The sequence below is a fragment of the Canis lupus genome, chromosome 1 (assembly GCF_003254725.2).
Source record: "Canis lupus dingo isolate Sandy chromosome 1, ASM325472v2, whole genome shotgun sequence".
Lineage (NCBI taxonomy): Eukaryota > Metazoa > Chordata > Mammalia > Carnivora > Canidae > Canis > Canis lupus.
In genome coordinates this window covers 114921765-114946012 of record NC_064243.1, presented here as the reverse complement: position 1 = coordinate 114946012, position 24248 = coordinate 114921765, and the positions used below count along the sequence as shown (strand labels likewise).

The 24248-nt window shown below is 50.9% G+C and overlaps 1 protein-coding gene across 7 annotated transcripts in view; it reads left to right on the top strand.

Moving 5' to 3' along the window:
- SIPA1L3 (signal induced proliferation associated 1 like 3) overlaps window positions 1-24248 on the top strand; it is a 235123-nt gene that overhangs the window by 184714 nt on the left and 26161 nt on the right. For 5 of the 7 annotated variants that reach the window (XM_035703468.2, XM_035703479.2, XM_035703473.2 and 2 more), the window contains 5 exons: window positions 1911-2038; window positions 5339-5437; window positions 7694-7812; window positions 9997-10424; window positions 23437-23658. In XM_035703468.2, coding sequence (XP_035559361.2) covers window positions 1911-2038; window positions 5339-5437; window positions 7694-7812; window positions 9997-10424; window positions 23437-23658 — 996 coding nt within the window. The remainder of the gene's footprint in view (window positions 1-1910; window positions 2039-5338; window positions 5438-7693; window positions 7813-9996; window positions 10425-23436; window positions 23659-24248) is intronic. The other 2 variants (XM_035703483.2, XM_025425141.3) reach the window with 2 other exon arrangements.

The following is a 24248-nucleotide window of genomic DNA, read 5'->3' as shown; positions in this document are numbered from 1 at the left end:
TAAGTCAGTATTGGATACTGCTATACTTTTTCTTGATTGGGCTCTGTCTTCCTTCCTTGGAGGCATTAGAGGTCAGGGTTTGGGAGGGTGGGGATAATACGTATTTTCTTGGCAGCTGGATAGAGATGAGTTTTCAGGAAGTCAGCGCTCCTAAGGAGCACCCCTCTGCTGCTGAGGGGTTTAGAGTTGATCTTTGCAGAAACAGCCCTGGCTTTAGGCTGGCAGGATGACCCTGGAGACGTCCAGAGCTGCAAATATAGACGAAAGGAACCAAATGGGGAACCACAAAATCCGCTTTATTAGTGGAGATGAAATAACTCTCCTGAACTATGGGGCCTTGTGTCACTGGAGTGCTTCTGGCTGCAAGTAACTGAAATTTGACTGGCTCAGGCATTGTAGGAATTTGTTATCTCACAGAAGAGGAGTCTTAGAAGTAGGTCAGGTTCCTGGGAGGGTTAATCCAGCATTTTGACAACATCCACCTTTTGTCCTCTACCCTCAGGGTTGGCCTCATCCTCAAACAGGTGGGGGGGGGGGGGGCGGCGGGCGCAGCATCTCGTGGTGTTCTCTCTGGATCCAGTCCTACCTAGACGAAGAAGAGAAGCCATCCTTCCTCGTCATCTCTCTTAGGAACTGGGAAGCCCTCCCCAGCACACTTCCCTCATGCCAGTCACAAACACCTGAAAATGTCAGGTGTTTAAAGCAGCAGAGGTGTATCTCGCCCCCACACTGCAGTTCCACTGCTGGTTGGTAGGGCCCCCCTGGGGACCCACGCTGCCAGAGCAGCCAACGGCCCCAAGTTACTTCCTTCACAGCTCATTGACAAGGCCAGGCCCAGACCCCACCCCGCCAATCTCAAGGGGCCAGGAAGTGCCATCCTGCTGCGTGCTTGTCAGGTGGAGGGCCGGAAGTATTTTCTGAGAATCCTTATAACTCTCCCATCCTCTCACATCAACCAAGATCGTGTCCTCATGTGCCTTCCCGAACCAACCCCAGGCAGGGAGAAAGGCTTTAGTCATGACTGGCTCTGATCTGATAGGATGGATGTTAGAGGTACCCTTAGGATTCATTCTGGGGTATAGAACCAATGCAGCTGGGATGTGAGGCCAGAGGAAGAACCTTCTGCCTTGTGCCCCCCCTGGATCTCAGCCCTCCCTGCGGGTCAGAGCCAGCCTCCAGGAGAATCTCTGTCTAGGGGATGACTTAGGTCTTTCATCTACCCTGCAACCCTGTGAAGTAGCAAATGGCATTATCCCATTTTTTTCATATAGAGAAACTGCAGCCCAGACGAGTGAGCACTTGCCCAAAGCCACACAGCTAGTGAGGGATGACCCTGGGGTTCGAGCCCTGCACTGCCTCATTCTGAAGCCTGAGGAGGTGGCTTCTCTCCTGCAGAGGGACAGGCCCCGAGTTCGGGCCTATTGGCCAGCTGTCACAGCTGTGTGTGTGTGTGTGTGTGTGTGTGTGTGTGTGTGTGTGTGTGTGTTAGCCTCTGGCTAAGCATTGGGCGCACAGGACATCAGTCAGTCAGCTCTGGGCCTCCTGTAGCTACAGATGCTTCAGCCCAAGACAGGCCTGGGAGGCGGGGCTGCTCACAACAGCTTATCCCATCTCCCAGCCAAGAAACAGGACCCCGAGGAACCTACCAGTAGGGCCTCCACCCAAGTGGCTTCCACCCCTCCTTCCTTGAAGGACCCTGCATTGCCCTGCACTCCCTGGCATGCTTCCCAGGCGAGACTCATTCCTGACCCTCAGCTAATAGCACGTTTCCAGGATTACTCATCTCGCCTCCCCTCCATGCAGAGCCTCCAGTGCATTTAAAACCCACCAGTGAGCAAGTCTCGGGCTTGGGTGGTTTTTGACACACCCGCACTTCACCCTGTGCTTGCCCTCCTCTCACTCCCCTGCAGGTATGCAGCCGCCTCACACCCACTGCTGTCCTTCGATCCTCACTTCAGCCACGATGGGATGTCCAGCGGCGACTCCTCCTCGGGCGGCTTGACCAGCCAGGAGAGCACCATGGAGCGTCAGAAGCCAGGTATGGCCTCCCCAGGCCAGCTGTGCCCGCCTGCCTTGCCCAGCAGGACCTCTTAGAATGTGCCAGGTGTTACCCCTCCTCCTGCCAGTGATGATTAGAACACAAAAGAAAGCTGTTGGAGCCCCACGTAAGATTAGGGAGGTCACCCCAGAGAGCAGCAGGGACCGGTGAGCCTGATCCTATCTCCATCCCGCCAGGGCATTGGCAGATGGCATTCATGCAGGCGCCAGCGTCCAGATGTGTGGTGCGGGGGTGGCGACCTCCCAGGGAAAGAGCTGAAAACGAACTATAAGTGGTGCTGTCAGGGAGCAGAACCAACTGCGTTCTGGAGCTTTTCATTGCATAAACCCTCCTGTGCTCTTTTCCCAATGTTAGAGATGTACAGCACATGCTGAGACCAGAGCCCAGATCATGAGTGTCCAGCATGAGAACATGCAAAGTGAACACGCGCACACCCCACACTCAGGGTCCGAGGCTGAGCGTGGCCAGCCTCTGAAAGCCCCCCAGGCCCCTCCCAGTCAGCACCCCCCGCGGGCCACCCCTGCCCTGCTCTTCACATCCAAAACACTCCTTCCTGCCTCGTTTTGAATTCCATGTGTATGAAACACAGACCCCTGCTGGTTAGATGCATCTGTGTGCACGTCTGGCTTCTGTCACCCAGTGTCGTGTTCTTGAGCGTCAGCCACATGGTTGTATGCAGCGGTGTGATTTCTGGGTAGTATTCCATTGTATGAATGACCCACAGTTTATTACTCTGTTCTGGTGTGGATGGACATTTGGGTTGTTTCCAGATTGGGACTGTTTAGCCACATGCTGTTGGGAATATTCTTGTACTTGTCTGTGATGAGCACATGTTCACATTTCTCTAGGGCGTATGCTTGGTGGTGGAATTGCTGGGTTGCAGGTTTAACCCTATAAGAAGCTGCCACACTTTTTCCCAGGGCGACAAATTATTTCCTGCTCCCACTAGGGACAGAGGAGCAGTCTAGTTCTTCATGTCCTCACCAACCTTTGCACTTCGGCTGTCCTGGTGAGGACGTAGTGGCATCACCTTGTGATTTTAATGTGCCTGGCAAGACTGAGCATCTTCTTATCTGTCTATTCTCCTGTGGAAGATGATTAATCCACACTTAGATGAACGTTTGACATACAATTTCACATAACAAACTCGGAGCCCCTTTGAAGTCCGAGAATTACCGGATAAATGGGTGGGTTCAAAAAAAAGAAAATAAATGAAATGTCAAAGAGCATTGACATTGGAGGGGGGAGATGTGGAGCTGTCCTCTTAGAATGTTCAAGAATCTTCCTGGCAGCTCCAGAGCATGACCACATCAGCACATCACCAGCTCCCTGTGGCACATTGGGGCAAGGAGGAGGTTGCCTGTCCCTGGGAGTTCCTTGGCACCCCAACCCCACAATTCCCTTAAACCAGGGAAAATGGTTGAACTTCGGGCAGACGGGTCACCTTCCCGACCTTGCCCTCCCTTCTGCTGCCTCTGGGGCCTGCACACATGGCTTGCTTCCCTCCTCAGCACACCTGATCCTGCCTGCCTCTGCCTGGAGTTCTGTGCTCTTTGCTGCAACACAGGCAGATCTGCATCTTTTTTCCCCTACCCCGATCAGAAAAAGAGAAGTGTTGCTTGGCGATCTTACAACACCAAAGTGTAAAACCGGGGCTGGGGGGACTTTTCCAGTGTTCACCCAAATAAGGTGTCGCAGAAACTCACATTGTCCTTCCCTTCTTTCTTCTGTCTCCTAGAACTTGGTTCCTCCTTTACTTCTTTGGGACTTTATTACAAGTTGACTTAACACCCCCTGTGCCCTACACACAGAAATCAGGGCAGTCTGTGTTTAGAAATCATCATGAAGCCTAGAATGTGCTCAAGACCCAGCGATAAGGTAGTTCAGGGTGGGAGAATCAGGCCCCCTGACAGACGTGGAGATTGGCCCAGCCCTGATCAGATGATAGCAATCACAGAACAGCAGTATGGTTCTGCGAGCTTATATGCCCGGCGCTGTACTAGGTATTTCTCATGCCCTCTTATTCAATCATCTCAGGAACATGCCGTAGTGGGCACTTTTTACTGCCCCATTTTAGGAATGAGGAAGATGAGGGATGCCTGGGTGGCTCAGTGGTTGAGCATCTGCCTTCGGCTCAGGTGGTGATCCTGGGGTCCTGGGATCAAATTCCACATCGGGCTCCCCACAAGGAGCTCTGCCTGTCCTTGCCTCTCTCTCTGTGTCTCTCATGAATTTAAAAAAAAAAAAAAATTAAAGAAAGAAAGAAATGAGGAAGGTGAGGCCCAGGAAGGTTGTCACTTGTGCGAGGTGCCTGCTGGTGAGAGGCACAATTGAGATTGAACCAAAACCTGTTGGGTGCTAGCACCCCTTAGCCCCCACTGTCCATACACAGCATCCAGCTCCTCACCTATTGGGTGTGAGCATTTCTCAAGCTTTAGGGCACCAAGATTGGGAAGGTGGCCCATGAGTCACCAGCTGCTCCAAGTCTGTGCCTGGCCACAGTTTAGCACATCTCTCACAGCCGAGTTCATATCTGTCGCATGCCCAGCATGACAAGGGAGATAATTCCAGCAGGAGAGCCAGGAAGTCAACAGGGACTGACCCAAAGAACCAGTATTGAGCTCAGTATCAGGACCTGCTAAGGGTGGAGCTGAGGACCCTGAGGCAGCCCGGGAGGAGAGGAATCTGGTCCTTCATTCCTCCACTCATTAGACATGTCGCTAATGGTAAACACCAGACTGGGCACCAGGGACACACGGTGTGAGCCAGACAGGCATGTTCCCTGCCTTCTTGGAGCCGACAGATGGGCACACAATGGCAAATGATCACCATTAATGCTGAGTATCCAGTGGAAACTATAACACAGTGCTGAGAGAGATGGACAGGGTTTGGGGGAATCTCGGAGCAAATCACATTTCAGGCAAAGTTAGAAAAACGCAAGGGAGTCAGCGAGGAGGAAAACATTCTGGGGAAAGAGAATAGGTCAAAGAGGTAGCAGCAGGTGCAGGAGGAACAGTAGGGAGGCCGTGTGGCCGAAAGGGTGGTGGAGATGAGGTCAGGGAGGTGATGAGGCCAGAGCATGTGAGGAGGACTCTGTCCTTCACTCGGAGCGGGACAGGAGCTCGGTCCTTCTGACCAAAGGAGGGATGGGACCTGACTCTGGTGTTCATATGGTCCTTCTGACCATAGATCCTTGCAGGGTGGGGATGGGGGTGAGGGAGATAGGCAAGTTCTTTTTTTTTTTTTTTTTTTAAGATTTTATTTATTTATTCATGATAGACGTAGAGAGAGAGGCAGAGACACAGACAGAGGGAGAAGCAGGCTCCATGCCTGGAGCCCGACGCGGGACTCGATCCTGGGACTCCAGAACCGTAATAGGCAAGTTCTAAATGGGCAGGTCATTTGAAGGTAAAGTTGACAGGATTTCCTAATCCTCTATGTGGATATGAGAGCAAGAGGAGCCAAGAGTGATACCATGGAGCCACATGGACTGAACAAGAAAGACAGTGAGTGATGCAGATTTGGGAAAAAGATAAGGAGTTGGCTTTGGCAGGAGATGCCCAGGAGCCCCCCCCACTGGAGGTGTTGTGAGGCAACCGTATGTACAAGGCTGAAGTCAGGAGAGGTCTGAGCCAGAGATGGAAAAATGGGAGTCACCAGTGTGATAGGTGGTAGTTGAGGCTGGATGTGGCTGCTGCAGGCTTGGTCTCCGGCATGATCTGGCCACCTCCCAGGAAATTAGTACCTCCTGGGCCTGCAGGATGTTCCACAGAGGAAAACCATCTCCAGAGGCAGAGGAGGTAGGTAAAGTGGGCAGCCTCCCTGCCACCACAGGGACAGTGACTCCCTTGACTGTGCCAACCAGGCTGTTCTCTGTGGTGGCCCTGGGAGCCATGTTCAGCATACCCAGAGCAGGAACCTTCCCCAGCAGGAACCTGGGTCCCTGGTGCACTGGCAGCAGCGGCGTGTGGCCATGAGTTCAGGCTCAAACAGGCCCTGTGGGAAGTTCACAGTCAGCCCTGTGACCTCATCTGTCCTGGCTTCAGATCCCGCTTCTGCGGTGGATATCCTAAGTGTCTCTCCTTCCTGCACGGTTTTGGGGTCCAGTGAGATCACCCTTGCCCAGCCCTCAGCACAGGCCCCAGCCCATCATTAAGAGAATGATGATTCTTGTTCCACAAGCACATACTCTCCATCATTGCCAGCATTGTCCTTGTTGGGGAAACATGGAGAAGGTACAAGAGTGGACAGCACAAGTCTGAGGGCCTTTCTCTGGGACCTCGGACCAGGTACTTAACCTCTCTGAGTCTTGATATTCTTCATCTTTTGGAAGTGGTGTAATATCCCCCTTAACCTATTACTAGGAAGATTCAGCAAGGTAATGTTCTAGTAAAACCTAACACAGGTTAAGTGCATTATAGTCATCTTTATTATAATTATTTTTAATACAGCAGTGATCAAAAGTGTGGGAGCCCTGGGGTTAGACCACCAGGGTTCTGGTCCTCTGTCTCCTGTTAGTGCATTTGTGTTTGATAGATATATAGATACTAACTAGCCCTCCACTACAGTTGTACTTTGGGGTTTTTTGTGTGTGTTTAAGATCAGTTGCTGAGTTCAGGCATATTGACTACCTGGAAATTTAGACTCATTCACACCCCACACCAGCCATCACAATTTTAAACCTATTTTACCTGGGACCACAAACTCCAGTTGCGGAGTCCTGTCCCAACACAATCCCACACTTGGTCAAGGCTACATGTAGAGGGAAAGCCACCCAAACAGTGTGGTAAGGAAGACTTGAGAATAATCTAAATGTCCATCCGTAGGAAACTGGTTTAAAAGTGACATCTGTTCACATGACCGGATGCTATACAGCTGTTAAAAACATGACTTTATGGGACGCCTGAGTGGCTCAGTGGTTGGGCACCTGCCTTCATTCAGCTCAGGTCATGATCCCGGATCCAGGATCAAGTCCCACATCGGGCTCCCTGAGAGGAGCCTGCTTCTCCCTCTGCCTGTGTCTCTGCCTCTCTCTCAGTCTGTGTCTCTCATGAATAATAAATAAATCTTTAAAAAATGACTTTATATTCAATTTTGTGAAGATGTATTGGGAGGATATAAAATGAAAGGTAAGTGTAACATGAAGTGAAAAGTCACATTGTAGGACAGTGCTTAGTGTGATTCCATTTTTGTTTAACAAAATGAGTTATGAACGTTTAACCAGCAAAGGATTACTACCTTGTATATATAAAGAACCCCACTCAGCAATAAGATAAAAGACATCAATCCTATGGGAAAATGGGAAAAGGAAATGAACAGGCCAGTAAGGATGAAAATGTGTCCAGGCCTCTCTGGGAGTGACAATGGAGGATGGTCCCTACAGCTTCAATGAATTAACCCATGTAAAGCACTAGAATAGTGTCTGACACATACTAAGTGCTTAGTAAACATGTCATATTGTTATACCCCAGGTTATACCCCAAGACATAAGTTGATGAGGTTGTGGTCCTGTGTGACCTGAGCAGACAAGCTAACAGAGGGATGGGACCATTTTGGGTGCCAGATTCCTCAGGTGGACTCAGGCCAGAGCCTGAGTCACCTCTAACTACTGATGTGTCTCCTGTCTTCCTGCAGAGCCTTTGTGGCATGTGCCCGCCCAGGCCCGGCTCTCAGCCATGGCTGGAAGCAGTGGGAGCAAGCACGCCTCCAGGCAGGACGCAGCAGGCAAAGATTCCCCCAACAGGCATTCCAAAGTGAGTCTGGGCCCCACCTGTCTAACCCTGGGGAGCCAGGGCTGCCGGAGCCAGCTGCTTCACCTCCCTGACTGCTATGTGCTGGGCAGTTTCACCTGGGTGTGGGCCTCTGAACACCACATGTGAGCACATCCTCTACCTTTGCCGTCCTCTGCTCTAGCAGAGGGGCCAACTGCTTGGTCTAGAACCAGCCAGATGCACAGCCGGGCTCCAGCCCTCACTGACCAGGTCATCATGAGAAAATCCCTGCACTTCCTTGTGCTGCAGTTTCCCAATTATTACACTGGTCACGGTTGGCTCGGCGTCTTCACCAGCTCAGGCTGGTGTAACAAAAATAAGACTGGGTGACTTAAGACAAATTTATTTCTCACACTTCTGGAAGCCGGAAAGTCCAAGATCAGGACTCTGGTGAAGACCCACTTCCTGCTTCATAGATGGCCTCCTTACTTCATGTGGTGGAAGGGATGAGGGAGCTCCCTGGGGTCTCCTGTATAAGGGAATAAATGTATATACTATACATGGTTTTAATAACCCCACTCATGAGGAATATGTAAATATAGAGATAAATATGTAAATAGAGATTTTATAATCCTCTTCATGAGGGTTCCACTTCCATAATCTAATCACCTCCCAAAGGCCCTCCTGCTATTGCCATCACACTGGGTCACCTGTGGGAATAAGTTAACTGCTATAAGAGACAGTCCCCAAATCTCAGTGACCTCGCTCAGTAGAAGTCTGTTTCCCTCATACAACAATTGAATGTGGTCTTCAGTGAGCCTCTTTCCTGGGTTTCATGATTCTGGAACCCAGGTCTCAGACCTCTGCTGGGTCCCTGCCTCTTTCCAGCAGGTTGGGGTGGGAGGGAGGAAGAGAGGATCATGTGGGAAGTCTCTCTGGCCCAAGCCTGGAAATGACATGAATCATCTCCACTTACATTGCACCGGCCATCAATATTAAAACTCCACGTGGCCATATCACAGTGCAAGGGAAGCTGGGAAACATAGCCCTGTGTGCCTGGGAAAAGTAGGTTGTAGGTTGTTTTGAGCATTCAGCAGGCTGCCTGCATCCCTTCACTCAACAGGAGTTTGAGGGGCCCTTACAATGTGTCCGGCCCCTGGGACCCCAGTGGTGGAGGGGACAGATGAGCCTCTGTGCTTACAAAGCCGACATCCCAGTGGGCAAGAAGCAGGAAGCAGATGAACACACAGGTTCTATAACACCAGGAACTGGTCTTTGCTGTGAAATAAAAACAAAGCACAGTTCAGAGAGAAGACAGTATGGGCGCTGCTGTGTTAGGGTGAGGTGGTCAGTGAAGGCCTCTGGGGAGGTGACTGAAGGCCTGAGTGAAGTAAGGGGCAATCGTGAAAACTCCTTCGGGCAGAGCATTCCAGGCAGAAGGAGTAACCAAGGCCTCAGTGCCAAGGCCCTGAGGTGGGGGGATTCCTGACAGGTGCGGGGAACAGTGAGGAGGCCCATTTGGCTGGAGCAGATCGATCAAGGTGAGGGACAGATGAGGTCAGAGGCGAGAACGTGGGCCCAACCACCCCTGGCCTCCGGGAGGACTCTGGCTTTTCCTGTGACTGAAATGGAGCCATACTAAGGGTCTAAGCAGGGAAGGGACATGAAATGGTGCAGGTGCTCACAGCCTCCCTCTAGCTGCCTGCGGGGAGCACACTGGGGGCAGCAGGACCAGGGAGGAGGCTGCTGCCATGATGCAGGGGGAGGTCTGGCAGGCAGCCCCGGGGTGGGGCCGTGGAGGACAAGTGGCAGGTCCTGGATCTCTTGAAGATGCAGTCCACAGGATTTGCTGTTGGGCTGGATGTGGGTGTGAGAGCAGAAGCAGGGTCCAGGGTGACTCCAACGTTCTCATGTGGGGCAGCTGAAGGGATGGAGGTAGGTGCCTTTATTGAGGGGGAAGTGGCGGATCTGGGAGGGAAGGCCAGGAGCGCAGCTTTGTATGTGTCAAGCCTGCGCCGTGGGCAGCACCTTGCCCATATCCCTGTGAGTTATCAACCATCCAGTTTTACAGATGTGGAAACTGAGGCACAGGAGAGCTATCCCGCTCATCCAAGGTACTGTGGCCAATCAGTGAGGGAGCCAGAGCTTAGGTATGGGGAGGACGCAGGGAGGGGAGGTCTGCACCAACTGTGGAGTTGAAGATGACACACGTCTCTCGCCTTTCAGGGGGAGCCTCCCTACTCCAGTCACTCCAGCAGCAACACCCTCTCCAGCAATGCATCCAGCAGCCACAGTGACGACCGCTGGTTGGACCCCCTGGACCCCCTGGAGCCAGAGCAAGACCCCCTCTCCAAGGGTGGCTCCAGCGACAGCGGCATTGACACTACCCTGTACACCTCCAGCCCCAGCTGCATGTCCCTGGCCAAGGTGCCCCGGCAGACAAAGCCGCACAAGCCCCCGGGAAGCATGGGCCTCTGTGGGGGCGGACGTGAGACCGCCGGGCGATCCCACCACACAGACAGACGGCGGGAGGTCTCACCAGCCCCGGCGGTTGCTGGCCAAGCCAAGGGCTACCGCCCGAAGTTGTACTCCTCAGGCTCCAGCACCCCTACGGGCCTGGCGGGGGGTAGCCGCGACCCACCCAGGCAGCCCAGGTAAGACCCCACTCCTTACCCCAGTCCTTCAGGGAGTCCTGACTGCCTTCTGCTTCCCCTACAGCCCCAACAGTGCGGTTCCCCTCCCTACACACAGGCTCTTGGACGGGTGTGCTTACACACTAGCTTGCTTACAAAGTTAAGAGGCTCGTAGACATATCCCCCCCCCCCCCCACACAATACTGCCCACATCATCCGGCCGCAGGTATCCGGGGTAAAGGGAAAGAAACCCCTGCCTGGCTTTCATCTGTCTCTGGTTTACTCTGACCCTCTGTCTCTCTTTCCTGCTCTCTCTGCTGAGACTAGTGGTTTTATGCTTTCTGGGGGTAACTGTTAGGAGTGCCTTTGGCTGGAATTAACAGGAAAACTGACCTTCAAGTGGCTTAAACAAATAGAGGTTTAATAGTCTCCTGATGTGAACTCCACAGAGGGCAGAGCTCAGCTAGTACAGCAGCTCTGGGAAGGCCTGTAGCTTCCTCCTCTGAGATGGCTGTGGTGCCCCTGGGGCACCCCGTCCAGTCAGAGAACCAAGGAAGATTGCTTCTTCTTGAAGCTCCCTTTCTCTGAAGAAACCAAAAGCTTTCCCAGAGCCCCTTGAGCAAACAGGCTGAAGGAAGTCATACGCATTTTTTAAAGAATATACATTTTATAAAGTTCCTGGTAGATGGTGATGATGATGCTGGTCCGGGGACCACACTTTAAGAAGCACTGGTGGAGAGGCAGGCAGGGGAGTAAGCGAGAAAGAACTGGCATCAGTGAGCCATCAGTCTGGGGCCTAGACTACATATACTTGAGCATCTGACAAAAGCCAAGAACCGTCACCCAGAAGAATGCATAGAGGTAGAAAAATGGTTCTGCACTCACAGGGTTCTTGAGGTTCTGGTACACGTGCCCCCTTGAGGTCTGTGGCCCCAGGCAGGAATTACTGTGCTGCAGTCCCCTGTGCACAGCCTTCCTCCCCTTCCCTGACCACACCTGAGCAGGGGCTGGCCCAGGACCCCTATGGGGGCGGGGGGGTCCTCCTCCCCTTTGGCTTCCTGATGCCTTTGCCAGGACTCATGCACCCAGGCAGTGGCCCCAGACTTTGACCACAGCCTACAGTGGACTTTCATCTGTGTCTATGCAGAAATAGCTGTGTTTAAAAGCGAAGCAAAAGTGCCTCCAAATAGTACTTAGCCTGACTGTGTGAAGCGCTCTGATGGGGCCTCATCTGTTGAGAATGTGAATACGTCTCCATACCTCCTTAAATGATCTCATGACTTAGCAGTGGTTCCCTGACAGATTTGGGAACTGCTGTGTTTGAGAGTGCCTGTGTTGTGGGTGCCCCTCCACCCCCAGCCCTGGTCCTGGACCTCCCTGAGTCAGCAGCCCAGAAGGGTGAAGGTGGTGAGGGCATGAATCCCACTGAGCTTAGCCTCCGGCTTAGCCCGCACTGCCAGGCAGGTAGTTCTCAATCATTCAGACTCTCAGACTTTTGACCAGCTCCTTCATCCATTTATCTATCCATTCATCTCACTTACAGATATTTCTTAGGGATCTGTTATGGCACAGACCACTGGGCTGGAAGCTGGGGAAAGATGAGCAAATGCAGGAGTCCCACACCCCTTCTCACCCATATCAGTTGAGGGAGGCAGACGACAATCAGGCCATCACTGAGACAAATGTCAAAGTGCGCCCACTGAGAAGGGCTCTGCGCCAGCAGAGTCCTGGGTGCCCTGGGGGTCCCAGATCTCGACCCTCCTAGGCCCTGTGCTGGGCATAGGGCCATGTTAGTAAATCTGGCTAACTGCAGGGTTTTGAAATCTGTGTTAGAAAGGCAGCAGCACTGGGGAGTAGACTGTGGCTGAAGCCAGGGGGTGGATATGAAATTACCCTGTGTCTGAGAGAAGGATTTGCTGAACCCAGAAATGAAGGAAATAAAATGGGAGAGGAACCCACTACAAAAGAGGGCCCTGCGGTTGGGAGCTTTAATTTGCATACAGACAATTGATGCTAATTGCAAATCATTCTTATCTACTCATTAAGCTGCTTCCCGAAGTTTTCTCCTAGGCAACCAGGCTCTAGTGTGGAACAGCATTTCCCAAAATGGGGTGCTTGAGGTGCTTTGGGTGGTACAGGAGGAAAATGGGTTTTTTTTTTAATGGATATATGTTTGCTTTAATGAGTATTAGGAAAGCGTTACCCATCCATCCCCAGCTTTTACAGATACCATCTTGGACAAGTTAAGGAAAATTAAATGAGTTGATTTAAGGAAACGTCTACATGGTAGATGAGAGTGTGGACCTCCACCAGGGTTCAAGCCCTCCCTCTGCCTTGCCTTGGCTGTGTGGCCTTGGCCAAATGACTGAACTTCTCTGGGCCTCAGTTTCCTCATCTGTAAAGTGGGGAATAAATCACATACCTGCCTCCTAGGGATATGAAGATTGAATTAGCTAATGTTTGTAGGACTCTGAGCACAGGACCAGGCAATAGACCTTGAGCCTGACTGTTGTCAAAATCACAGGGGATTGTTCTAAAACTAACTAAATCAGAATATTTCTCCTGGGCGTTGCCAGTTACAGGCAGTACTGGGACAGCCCTTCGGCTGAGACAGCCCCAGGCCTGACCTCTCAGGGCTCAGAGTCCCAGCAGGGAGACAAACCCATCCCCAGACAATGGCAGCCCAGAGTGGGCAGTGCCAAGATGAGGGAAGCATCTGGGATGTGGGAGCCCAAAGGAGGGGCCAGACCCCATGGTGGAAGGGGCTTTCCTATAACCAGGAGGACTAGGAGGGTAGAGTGTCCCAGACAGAGAAGATGTGCAAGTCCCACTGTGGCCTCACTTTGCTGTGGCCCTCCCACTACCTGACCATCTCTACAGGGCAAGTTCCCAGACAGTCACTGACACCTGCACCCAAGAGGCCCACATGTGCCTACCCCTGCCGCCGGTCACACTGCCCCTTGCACCGGGCAGCCCCCCAGCCTTCTGCATCCCCTGTCATTAGTCTGCATCCTTGGGCAGAGCTGGAATGACAGCCTGCTGCCCAGCTGAGCTCCTCCAGGGCAGGCAGGCACGCGCCAGAGCCATCCTTGGCTCTACTTCCACAGAACTTCATAGCAGAGCACCTGTGTGTGTTTGCACAGCGAGTGCCCATTGTGTGCCCGGCCCTCCACTGGGTGCTGCAGGCAGGCGGGGCCCCTGCTGTCCTAACACTGACCAAGCACCAGGGAGACAGGTGAGAGGAGGGAAAAGCCTGGGGAGAAGAGACCCACTGGGATCTGAGGGTGGATGTGGTGCAGGGCTGGAGGGAATGTCTAATCTAGCCTGAGGGGCAGAGGTGGTTTCTGTGAGGAGCGGTTTGTGCAAAGATAAAAGCACTGAGGAGGAGGCAGCAGGTGAGTGGTTTCTGAAGGGCTGGTGATACATTCTTGACCACATAACTGCTTACATGGTGTCTGCTTTGTGATAATTTCTTAAGTTAAATGTCTATGTTTTATACACTTTACTACATGTGAGCTATTATGCAATTTAAAAAAAAAGAGGGTGGTGCCTGGGTGGCTCAGTCAGTTAAGCATCCAACTCTTGATTTTGGCTCGGGTCATAATCTCAGAGTTGAGAGATTAAGCCTTGTGTCAATCTCTGCCCTCAGCGGGGAGTCTGCTTAAGATTCTCTTTCTCCCTCTGCCCCTGCCCCTCCCCCTCTCTAAAATAATAAATAAATCAATCTTTAAAAGAATGGAAAAGATGGGATGTGGAAAGGGTGTCCCTATGAAAGGGAGTAGCAAAGTGTGCAAAGGCCCTGAGGTAGAAAGGGTGGATGCCATCAGGTCGCTGAACACAGGCTCCTTGGCTCAAAGGTAGAAAATGAGGGAGCAGCTGATGAGAGAGTTTTGGGGGAGGTCAGCAGAAGCCAGACCATGCAAGGCCCTGTCAGCCACAGTACAGAGTTTAGATTCCATTCTCAGAGCTATGGGCAGCAAAGAGAGATTTCAGCAGAAAGGGTAGTACAGGCAGGTTTAGGTTTTGAAAGATAGTGCTGGGGATGGGACTGGAGGCAGACCTTAGGGACAGGGCTGAGGCTGAGATGTGAGAAGGAAGGGGCCCGGACCAGAGGACAGAGCAGCTGTGACTGTGTCAGCATGTGGCTTTGCTCATTCACATGGAGGAAGAGAGGGAGACCCAGGCCCAGGACGGTGCCAGCGAGCTGAGTCAGGAGGGTGCTACAGACAGGGAGTGGTGAGGTTCCTAAGAAGAGGACAGCGGGGCAGGCCCAGCCCGAGAGGCATGTTATCCTTACTGAGCACTGAAGCACCCACCGTGTGCCCGGGTCTATTCCAAACATGGTGACATGGCAGGGAACAGGCTCAGGTGTCTCTCTTGTGGAGCTGACATCCTCCTGGAGAGAGAGCAAGACAAACTGACGACAGAACAACCAATGATACTACTATGCCGGATGGTGATAAGGTCTGGGGGGCGGGGGGGGGGGGCACCCAACAGGACGGAGAGCCAGAAAGGCCTCTCAGAGAACTTGGTATTTTATAGGAAGTAAGGGGTTAACCCAGGCGGAGGAAACGGCAAATGGCCAGACCCTGAAGGTGAACTCGCGTGCCATGCCTAAGAAATGGTCAGGTGGCCAGAGAGGAAGGGTCGGACAGGGCACGGCGGACAGAGGGGCAGGACGTGGTGTGGCAAGGCAGGCCAGAGCCTGGTGCTGGCAGGCTCACTGACCACAGTCAGCTGCGGGGACTTGTTCCTGAGGGACGTGGGAGCCCTGGGAGGCGTGTGAATGCATAATCTGACTTATGTTTTAAAAAGATTACTCTGGGGGGAATAAAAAAGATTACTCTGGACCATTTGAAGGGTAGAAGAATTGAGTTTGCCCGCAAAATGCGAGGACTGCCAGGAGAGGGACGGGCCAGGCCGTGCCCGAACAGGGAAACACCCACCCACTCGCTCCCTGTGCTCCAGCCCCGCTGTGGAAGCTGCTGGAGCCTGTAGCAGCTTGTGCCCATCGATGATTTCAGTGACTTCGCAGACTCTCTCCCCAGACGTTCGTCATGGGAGCCCAGCTTCCAGGCACACTGCCAGGCGCCAGCGCCCGCTGTGGGCACTGCCGTGGGCTGAGTGATCCCAGGCGGGCAGCCACCTGGCCCCCCGCCCTCTCCTGAGGCAGCACACACTCCAAAGCTTCCTGGGTTTCCAGAGCAATTTGTCAGAGCTGTGAAGGGGCGGTCAGAGGCTCTCCACTCCACGTGGAGCTGCCATAGCCAGGCAGGAAGCACGTGGCTCTGCTTCCCCGGGCTGTGCCAGGAGGGAGTCTCTGGGATACCTTTCTGGGGGGACAATGCTTAAAGGTAATGCGAGGGCCTGGGGGGTCCATGGGGGTCACACGTGACCAAGACCCACTTGGAGAGTCACAATCAGTCTGGGAGAGGAGCCCAAGCCCTCTCAAGGAAAATTGGGAGTAACGCAAAGGCTCTGAGGCTAGAATATTTCTGGCTGGGAAGCGCTTCCACGTGGCTAGAGCTTGGTGGGTGGGAGGAGCTGAGGGCAGAGGGGACAGGCCAGGTGGTATGGGGCCTTGTGGGCAGAGGAAAGGCCTCTGACTCTACCCTGAGTAAGGGGGAGCTACAGAGGGTCCTGGGCAGCAGAGGGCTGTGATCCGACTCAGGTGTTCACAGGCTCCCTCTGGCTGTGTTTGGTGGGGGTGGGCAGGAGGAGGCTGCTGCAGTGCTGGGGGGCATGGGGTGAAGAAGGTGACTGGGTTCTACATCAGGTGGAGCTCATACCCTCCCTGCAGACCTGCCACTTCTGCTCCCAGGCCCCTGGGTGAAACGTGGCCACTCACGACTCCTGCCCTGGAGCATGATAACTCCAGCCACTTGCAGGGACTGATTGAGCTCTCAAGGCCATGCTAACACCAGGCAGAGAGGGCAAGGTTGGTCCAGCGGTTAAGGCCAAGCAGTGAGGGGTGCGTGGGTGAGGAGTGTTACTCCCTGGCCCGTGGCCTCGGACTGCCAGTGTCCGGATCGCACAGCTCCACAGCTGACCCAACTGTGTGATCTCCATCAGGCTCCTTAGTTTCTCTGTGGCTCAATTTTCTCATCTGTATGATGGGGTTAATAATAGGATCTGTGGTCTCCGGCTGCCAGAATGAACCGACATCATGCATTTAAAGTACTTCACACAGGGCCTGAGACGTAGCTGGGTACAAAAATATCCCCTGCTGCTAGGTTTCGTTTGCACTTATCACGTATTTATCGTGACTGCAGTTGTCCTTGAAAGTACAGGCTCGTGGTTAAAAGCAAGGTCTCTTGAGCCAGACTGAGTTTGCGTCCTAGCTCCAACCCCTACCAGCTGCATCATTCAGGGCAAGTTATTTAATCTCTCTGGGCCTCGGTTTCCCCATTCGGAACATGGAGATGGTGGTAGCTCTTGCCTCGTGGGATTGCCAGTACAATTAAGAAGGGATGCCTGTAAGATGCTGGGAGCAAGGCCTGGCCATGCTCACAAGCTGTGCACGGCCAACACTGGCCCTGCCTCCTGGAGGCAGGGGCACAGCCCCTTCATGCTTGTCACCCACCCCGGGCCACCCACCAAGACTAGAGTGTTGCACGTGTGAGTGCAACTCTGCTCTCTCCATCCAGCCTGCGGTTTCTCCGCTTTTTTTGTAAATCACAAAACCGTTTCCGCCAACAAAATCTGAGCTATAAAACAGATCGCCTCTCCAGGTGAAGGTGGGGTGGGAGTGCAAAGCGGGATGCCCCCAACCCAGGCCTGGCTGGGCCCGAAGCCCTGGCTTTTAGCCCCTGGGCATACCACATCCGTATATAACTTTGCACACGGGACTCATGCAGTGGTGCTGTTTTTCCTCATTCCTCAGAGGAGGAAACAGGCTCACTAAGGGGAAGGGACCTGAGCTAAGGCCACAGTGTGTCACTCGGAGCTGGGGTTGGAGCCTGGGGCAGGTGAGCAGCACAGCCCACGTTCTCGCCAACCACACGGCACTGCCTTGTTTTTCAAGTGTCAGCTGAGGCCCAGGGAGGACACCTGTCCATGCTGGTGCTTCAGAAAGAAATGGGTAGGTGGGGTGAGAACTCCACCTCGGGCTGGATCAAGATAGCGCATTCCGGGGGATAGTTCTGTGTTGAGGCCATCCTGTGTGTGAAGCACCATCTACTGCATCTCGGAGAAGCTAAAGACAGAGCCAGTCATGGGAGTGCCTCTGGCTACAAGTAACAGAAAATCCCAGCTCAGCTGAGGGACGTCCACTATCTCACAGAACACCAAGTGCCAACTTAGGGAAGGCCCCGCGACTGGGTAATATATTGGCTCAGAGACCTAAGTTCTTTCTGCTTTTTTTGACCTGCCTCCGTCAGCCTGTAGGCTAGCTCCCCTCATTCTCAGAGTGGCCGTCATTCACCCAGTAGTCACGGTGTCCACTAGAAGAGAAGGTGATGTTTCCTGCAACTGTCTTTTGTAGGTTTTTTTATCAAAGAAATCTTCCCCAGAAATCACCCAGCAGGCATTCCATAGACACGTTCCCTGAGGTCTCACCCATCCCCATCCCAGACAAGTGGCACCACCCAGTTACGATTTGCCCTCTGGGCTGGCTGGTGTCAGGTCACCTTCCTCAAGCAAGGGATAAGTAAAATCCACCTCCATTTACAGGTTGAGGGGGGATGAGGCCGATACCCACAGTGTCTGTGGCAGGGCACAGAGAGGGTCAGACCCATCTCTAGGAGGCGGTGGATGGAGCCGGCTGGCAGACAGAGACAAAGGACCTTCATCTTTTCCCCCTTCTTTAATCATCTCTTGTTTTTTCAGCTCACCAAAGCTGAATGAACGTGCCTGATGGCAAGGTAGAGAAATGTACCATGGAAAGTAAAAGGGTTAAAATCACTAGCGATAGATTTATAGGGTGAACCCCCCCACAGCCATTGACAAGAGGGGTCTTGTATGGAGTGACGTGGAGAGATCTACAGAATATGTGGTTCAAGTGGAAGCAAGGTGCACAGCAAGTTTATGATATGCTGCCATTTATTTCACAAAGAGAAGCAGGAATGATACACACTCCCTCTCACACACGTGCACTTCTACGTGCCCACGCTCTCTGTGGAAGACAAGAAAGGATGGGTCTTGGTGGCCTCAGGAAGGGAGACCGGGGTGTCACGTTGCACTGCCTTTTTACCCTGCCCCACTTACGTGGTTTCACTACACTTATATTCTGTACGTGTTCCCTATCATTAGTAACCAGAGGTAACCAGTTAGTGCACACTCACCCAGAGATTTTTCTCCAGACCTGCACCAGCCAAGTTCTTGCAAACGTTGTTGACCATTACCCAAAACGGGGGAAGCACCTTATGTTACAACCCCACACGGACATCCAGAACGAAGTTTCACAAAACACTTACCCTTACTTAGCTTGCATGCGGTACACCGATGTTTTTTTATTCCTATCTGTTCAGTTTTATGGGTTTTCTCCTCCTTAATAATGGTCAAGAGCCAGTAAAATGATTTCATGACCCACAGTTGGGGAAAAAAAACTGTACAGTTCCTTTTTGTAAAAAAGACAAAACAACAAAAGCCCAGTAATCCTGCAGTATATGTGCATGTATAAAAAGAAAAAGCAGAGTCATGCTTTGTTTCCCAGCCTTGTTTCCACTCAGACATCTGTCCTTTTTCATAAACAGACCTACCTCTTTCTTTGAGCTGGGTGTATCATTTTTTGTTCTGTTTTATGTTTTGTATTTTTAAATATTTTATTTCCATTTGGGAGAGAGCAAGAAAGAGCACAAGCAGGGGGAGGGGCAGAGGGAGAGGAAGGAGCAGACTCCCCACTGAGCAGGGAGCCTGATGGGGATTTGATCCCAGAACCTCAGGATCATGACCCAAGCCCACGTGAGATGCTTAACCAACTGAGCCACCCAGATTTTGTTTTTGATCATCAGGATGTGCCTGGAGCATCTAGTAATCTCATGTTAAAAGACATTCAAGCCAAATCTAACTTACTTTTTTTTTTTAAGTTTGTATTTATTGTCTTAAGTAATCTCTACACCTGACATGGGGCTTGAACCCACAGCACTGAGATCAAGAGTCACATGCTCCTCCTATCAAACCAGCCAGGCACCCCTGATTTTCTCAATTACACACAATAACCACAGTGACTATCCATGTATGTGCCTAGAAGTACTTGTGCAGGCTTTTCTGTGACATAGGTTTCTGAGAGATCAGATGTTAGACTGATGTTACTCATCCTTGAATTCTCAGCTCAGGTGCCATTGCCTCCCTGGGGAGGCCTAATCACCTTAGGTCCTTTCCTGGTGTTGTACGCTCCATGGTTCCCTGGGCATCCCCCCACCAGTTCATAACCGTGGCCGCATTAATAAATGTTGCTAAATCATAGAAAGCTTATCTAGTCAGAGCTTGCTTATTTTATTTTATTCTATTCTATTTTATTTTATTTTAAATTGTATTTATTTATTCATGAGAGAGACAGAGAGAGAGGTAGAGACACAGGCAGAAGGAGAAGCAGGCTCCATCCCAGGATCTGGGATCATGCCCTGAGCCAAAGGCAGATAGGTGCTCAACCAGTGAGCCACCCAGGTGTCCCAGAGCTTGCTTTTAATTTTTTTTTTTTTTTTTTTTCTTTTTCAGAGCTTGCTTATAATCTAGTCTGTCAATCTCTGTCTTTCAACTTGGGCGTTGAAACATTCACATTGAAAGAAATTATTAATAATTGGATTTACATTTCCCATTTTGCTGTTTGCTTATGTTCACTTTCTTGCTCTGTTCTCTTTTTTTTTTTTTTTTTTTTTTTTTTTTTTAAGATTTTATTTATTTGGGGCAGCCCGGGTGGCTCAGCAGTTTAGCACCACCTTCAGCCCAGGGCATGATCCTGGAGACCCAGGATTGAGTCTCATGTCAGGCTCTCTGCATGGAGCCTGCTTCTCCCTCTGCCTGTGTCTCTGTGTCTCTCTCTCTCTCTGTCTCTCTCATGAATAAATAAATAAAATCTTTTAAAAAAAATTTTATTTATTTGGGACTCCTGGGTGGCTCAGCAGTTGGGCGCCTGCCTTTGGCTTAGGTTGTGATCCCGGGATTCAGGATCAAGTCCTGCATCGGGCCCCCTGCAGGGAGCCTGCTTCTCCCTCTGCCTATGTCTCTGCCTCTTTCTCAGTCTGTGTCTCTCATGAATAAATAAATAAATCTTTGAAAAAAAGATTTTATTTATTTGAGAGTAAATAAGTAAAATCTTTAAAAAATAATAATAATTGGACTCTTAACTGACTGAGCCACCCAGGGGCCCCTCTGTTCTTCCTTTACTGCCACCTTTGTATTAAATAAATTTATTTTATTGTACCGTTTGGATATCTCTTTTTTTTTTTTTTACTTTTTTTTTAGTTACTGTAATATGTATGTTAACAGTGTAATTCAAGTCTAGTAATATAATTCCAATAAAATACAGAAATTTTCCTCCAGGGGCACCTGGTGGCTCAGTTGGTCCTGCTCTTGATCTTGGCTCAAGTCATAATCTCAAGGTTGTGAGTCAGGCTCCATACTGAACATGGAACCTGCTTGGGATTCTCTCTCTCCCTTTCTCTCTGCCCCTCCCCACCTCTCAAAAAAAAAATTTTTTTAATATTTTAAAGAAAAAGTTCTCTCTAGCATAGCCACATCTGGTTCCCCATCCTTTGTGCTATTTTTGTCATTTTATTACATTCATGTATGTTATAAGCCCAACAGTATAGTGCTCTTATTACTGCCTTTTACAATCTTATGTCTTTAAGGAAGTTAGCGAAGAAATAAAACCTAAATCTATGGTCTTATTCTAATACACAAATTTACCATCTTGGACCTTTCATCTCTCTGTATAGATTCAGGTCACCATCTGGAGTCCTTTTCATCTTTTTCTTCTTTTTTTTTTTTTTTTTTTTAAGATGTTATTTTTAGGGGTACCTGGGGGCTCAGTCAGTTAAGCATATGCCTTCATCTCAGGTCATGGTCCAGGGGTCCTGGGATTGAGCCCTGAGTCAGGATCCCTGCTCAGCAAGAAGTCTGCTTCTCTCTCTCCCTCTACTCCTCCCCCCCATGCGCTCATGCGCACTTGCTATCTCTCTCTCTCTCTCTCTTTCTCTCTCTGAAGTAATCTTTTCAGTGTGGGGCTTGAACCTACCACCCCGAGATCGAGTCACACTCTCCATGGTCTGAGCCAGCCCTGGCACCCCTGAAGTCATTGTCTTTCACCCGAAGGACTTCTTTTATTATTTTACCAGGCAGATGAGCTGGCAGTCAAGCTCTCAGTCTGTTTATCTAGGAATATTTTTATTTTGCCTCATATGTGAAGGATAGTTTTGCTGGATACAGAATTCTTGGTTGGTGGTTTGTTTCTTTCTGCACTTTGAAAACACTCCATTCCATTGTTTCCAGTAAGAAGTCAGCAGTTAATTATATCGATGCTTATCTGTATGTGATGAATTATTTTTCTCTTGTTTCAAGATTTTTATCTCACTGTTTGACTTTGAGCTGTTTTTCTGGATACATATGTCTCTGTATTTACCGTACTTAGGGTTTGTGGAGCTTCTTGGATGTGTAGGCGAATTTTTTTCATCAAATTTGGGGAGTTTTCAGCCACTATTTCTTTAAGTCTTTTTTCTGCTCTTTCCTGACTTCTCCTAAAACTCTCGGTGCACACACGTCAGTATGCTTGATGCTGTCCCAAAGGTTTGGATATGTCAGAATGTCCTTATTCATTGAGCTGGGCAGGAGGATGAGAGGAGCCCCAGCCCAAATGCCACAGATTTCCTCTTTCCATATCTGAAGTACACCGGTTTTTCAAGCAGAGATGACCATTAGACTGCCGTATGCCCTTGGTCAGTTGCCAAAGTGCTGAAGTGGTGGTTGTGTCTGTTTTGTGCTTTGGGGGAGAGGATTTGCCAGTCTCCTCATTTGATCATAGTCAAAAGTCCCACCCCTTCATATTGTTAAATTGACCTTCAAAAAGGATTTGTTGGCTTAAACCCCAAAGGCGTTAATTTTTTCATTAAATGCCTCTTACTTGAAGTGGAATTAGAATGTTATTTAAAAGTATTAAAAGTCACATTGCCTCAGAGGAGTGAACAATTGAATCCCCAAAAGTTGTGTACTGGTTAGCAACATGGGTTTGTTGTACCACTGATTCCATGGGAATCCAGCATTTGAATAGCAAGCTGTGGTTTTAGATCATTAGATCAGCGGAGATATTTTCTGATGTATAGCAGGTACTCAAAAAAATATCTGAATGAAAAGGCTACTTGGCAAGCTGTATTTTAAGTAAAAAAAGAAGTTATAGAACAACTTATTAATGTGATTACAGATCACATATTAATGTGATCCCAGTTATAGAAAAATACAGTCCCCCCCGCCAAAAAAAATAATTCTTACCTCTCTAATTGTATTCGCATGCGTATTTGCAATACATAGGAAAAAGGAGAGAAAGTGCAAGGCAGCAAGAGAGTGAGCAAATTGTAAACCATGGAAACCTCTAGAGACAGGCGGGTAGGATCCCCATCTTCGGCTATGTAGGCTGTGCCCAGGAGACAGGGAAATCTCGGGGTGCATCCACCCACGGTGGTGACTTTTTTAATCCCCAGAGAGGTACCACATGTGCTAGAAGGGCATTCCTGGGGTACGGTGAGGGGCTGTGTAGGCAACTTCACCTTCTCTCCATACAGACATTTTTTTTTTCATACAGACATTTTTTTAAGAGTTTATTTATTCATGAGAGACAAGAGGTGGAGAAGCAGGCCCCCGCAGGGAGCCCGATGCAGGACTGAATTCCAGGACCCCGGAATCATGCCCTTGAGCTGTAGGCAGCTGAGGCACCCAGGCACCCTCCTTACAGACTTCTGTGCTTGAATTTTCCATTGCTGTAGTGTATTTGTACCTCTCCTGTGAAGAATACTTTGTGTTTCCCAAAGGTGAATTGGAACAGATCAGTTTTGCAAAATGTGGAGTGGATTCATGCAGACTTCCTCTGGTTTTTACTCTGCAGTGACATGAGCTCGCGGGCAGGCTACCCCGCTCAGGTTTACAAAACAGCCAGCGCAGAGACTCCTCGGCCTTCCCAGCTGGCCCAGTCCAGCCCCTTCCAGCTCTCCGCCTCCGTCCCTAAGTCCTTCTTCTCCAAGCAGCCCGTTCGCAATAAGCACCCCACGGGGTGGAAGAGGACAGACGAGCCCCCGCCACGGCCACTCCCCTTCACCGACCCAAAGAAGTAAGTGCATGGCCACCCAGCAGGGGCTGTGGGAGCTGAGCCAGGCGTCTCTGGGCAAGGAAGAGGGTGGCCCCTCGCTCGTTCAGCAAGGTGCTGGGCCAGTGACACACCATGAGTACAGTTGTGGACAGAGGTCCCTTGGCTGCCTGAGGGACATGGCCTTCAGGGGACTGCTATGCGGGAGACAAGGGGTTTGAGGGGCGGGCAGGATGGGGGCCGAGGAAGGAGACGAGGTGGCCTCGGGATGGAAATGCTTAAAGGGGAGCACAGGGTTTGGCCAGCAGAGTGCATTGGGGCTGAGAGGAAGGCAAGGTTGAAGAACCCCCAGGTCCTATAACCAGAAGGGCAGACTTGCCTTGAGCTGAGACGGGGACTCAGGCTTGGTGAGGAGCAGGCTCGGTGTGGGGAAAGCCCCTGAGCTCAGTCCCCAGTGGGTTACGTTCACAAGGCACAGAAGAAACAAGGAGGCAGTTGGCTGAGGAGTCTGGAGCTGAGAGAGATGTCAGGCTAGAGAGGGCACCTGGGGTGTTGGGGTGTCATCGGCTCAGGGGCACGAGGCTGGAGGCACACCCAAGGCCAAGAGTGTGGGT